The 1,817-nt window shown below is 62.2% G+C and overlaps 1 protein-coding gene across 1 annotated transcript; it reads right to left on the reverse strand.

Annotated features, from left to right (window-relative positions):
* Positions 1-414: 414 nt before the first annotated feature.
* On the reverse strand, positions 415-1,509 carry LOC100127079 (ethylene-responsive transcription factor 8). Its single transcript, XM_044558111.1, has one exon. It carries the CDS (start codon positions 1,414-1,416, stop codon positions 694-696), a length of 723 nt encoding a protein of 240 aa, XP_044414046.1. The 5' UTR covers positions 1,417-1,509; the 3' UTR covers positions 415-693.
* Positions 1,510-1,817: the final 308 nt, after the last annotated feature.

Here is a 1,817-nt window from a genome sequence, read left to right on the forward strand (position 1 = left end):
GCGACATTTTTTCCAAGGAGCCGTCCCCGCACATCGCTGTTTATTATTGCGACAGATCGTGAGCGCGATTTGCAGTAGTAAATTCGACACGTAGTGGGCGGCGAGCATGGATCCATGCAGCAGCAGCGCGCGCACGAGGTGACCCGACCCGACCCGAGCTTTCTTCGACCGGCCAATAATGACCATGCTGCATGGGTCGCAAGCAAGCGGCCAGACGAGATTGAGATGAGACGAGGCGACGGGTGCAAACGCACGGGCCGCCCACCGAAACGCACTTACTCCTGCCCTCCATCACCCCTTCCGTTTCACCAAAGATATGCTGGTTATGTCTAGACTCATAAAAAAAGATCTGCTAGTAAATGGAGTAGAGGATTCGCAAAAAGTAGAAGTAACTGAGTAGTGAGTAAATACGAGTGGTCTGTCAAAGTAGAAGTAACTCAATATAATTCGGTCCATGGCAACGCCGGCAGGACTTGTCTTGGGCGACAATACATCCATCCATCTCTGCCTCTCCGGCGAAAAAAGAAACCGTATTTACAGATCTGCCCCTGCCGTTGTTGTGCAAGGCGGCCGGCCTCTTCTAAAAACATCATGGAGGTACATGCAAATTTTTCTTCGTTCTACTAGGGGCAAAAAAAGAAGGCGACGAAAGAAACTAGCAGTCATATCAGCTACATAAACTCCGGCGCCCGATCAGAGCTCCGCCGGCGGCGGGCAGTTCAGGTCGAGGTCGAAAGGGACGGGCTTCCTTGAGGGCGGCGACGGCGCCAGATCCACCACCGACGAGGAGTCGGAGTCGCTCGGGGACACGGACGCCACGGTCACCTTCGGGGCCTGGCTGTACATGTGGCAGCCGCCGGCGGCGGCGGCCGCCGCCTGTCCGAAGAAGTAGTACGGGTGCGACACGGGGTAGCCGCTGAAGGGGAAGCGCATGCCGGCGCCGGCGCCGGCCCCGGCGGTGCTGGTGGCCGCGCGGTGGAACAGGTCGAGCTCGAGGGACGGAGGGAGCGGCATGGCCTGCATGGGCGCCTGCACGTCGCCGCCGAAGGACTCGACGGTGCTGCTGTTGCTGCTCCGGCTGCCGTCGCCGGTGAGGGCCGCGGCGGCGGGCGGCGCGGAGGCGGAGGCGAAGGGGAAGTTGGTCTTGGCCTTGTTGCCGCGGTACTCGCGCGCGGCGGCGTCGTAGGCGCGGGCGGCCTCCTCGGCGGTGTCGTACGTGCCGAGCCACACCCGGCTCTTCTTGGCCGGGTCGCGGATCTCCGCCGCGTACCGGCCCCACGGCCGCTTCCTGACGCCGCGGTAGTGCGGCCCGACGCCCCCGCCGTTGCCGCCGCCGCCGACGCCGAGCGCGAGCCCGGTCGCGGCGGCCCCGGCAGCGGGCGGCGTCGCCGTCTTGTCGGACGTCCTGGGCGCCATGGCTGGCTTTCTTTTTCTTGTTGACGGATGGGTGTGTGCGTATCAAGCTGATGGATGGCGTGCAGGATCTGGGGTGGGGGGTGGGAGAGGGAGGGGGAGGAGGGGCTTATTATAGGGGGTGGGGGGAGCAGCTGGTTAAAAAGGGAGGAAATGGGGAGCGAGTGGTGGAGCGGCAAGAGGAGGGAATAAAACTCGGCGCAGTCAGGGAGGGAGCGCTTTGACTGTCCGCGCCGCCGCCCCTCGTCTTTTGCGTGGCGGCATTAGAATTTGTAACGCCCGCTTTTCCATCCGGACCCTCGGGATCCGCGAAATTGCGCAAACCCAGGGGCGGTTACAAACTTTGTGTCTCCGTTCCTTCTGGGTCACGCGTTGGGCATGATGTTTGTGTGCACTACAAATGC

The sequence above is a fragment of the Triticum aestivum genome, chromosome 1B (assembly GCF_018294505.1).
Source record: "Triticum aestivum cultivar Chinese Spring chromosome 1B, IWGSC CS RefSeq v2.1, whole genome shotgun sequence".
In the NCBI taxonomy this organism is placed as follows: Eukaryota; Viridiplantae; Streptophyta; class Magnoliopsida; order Poales; family Poaceae; genus Triticum; species Triticum aestivum.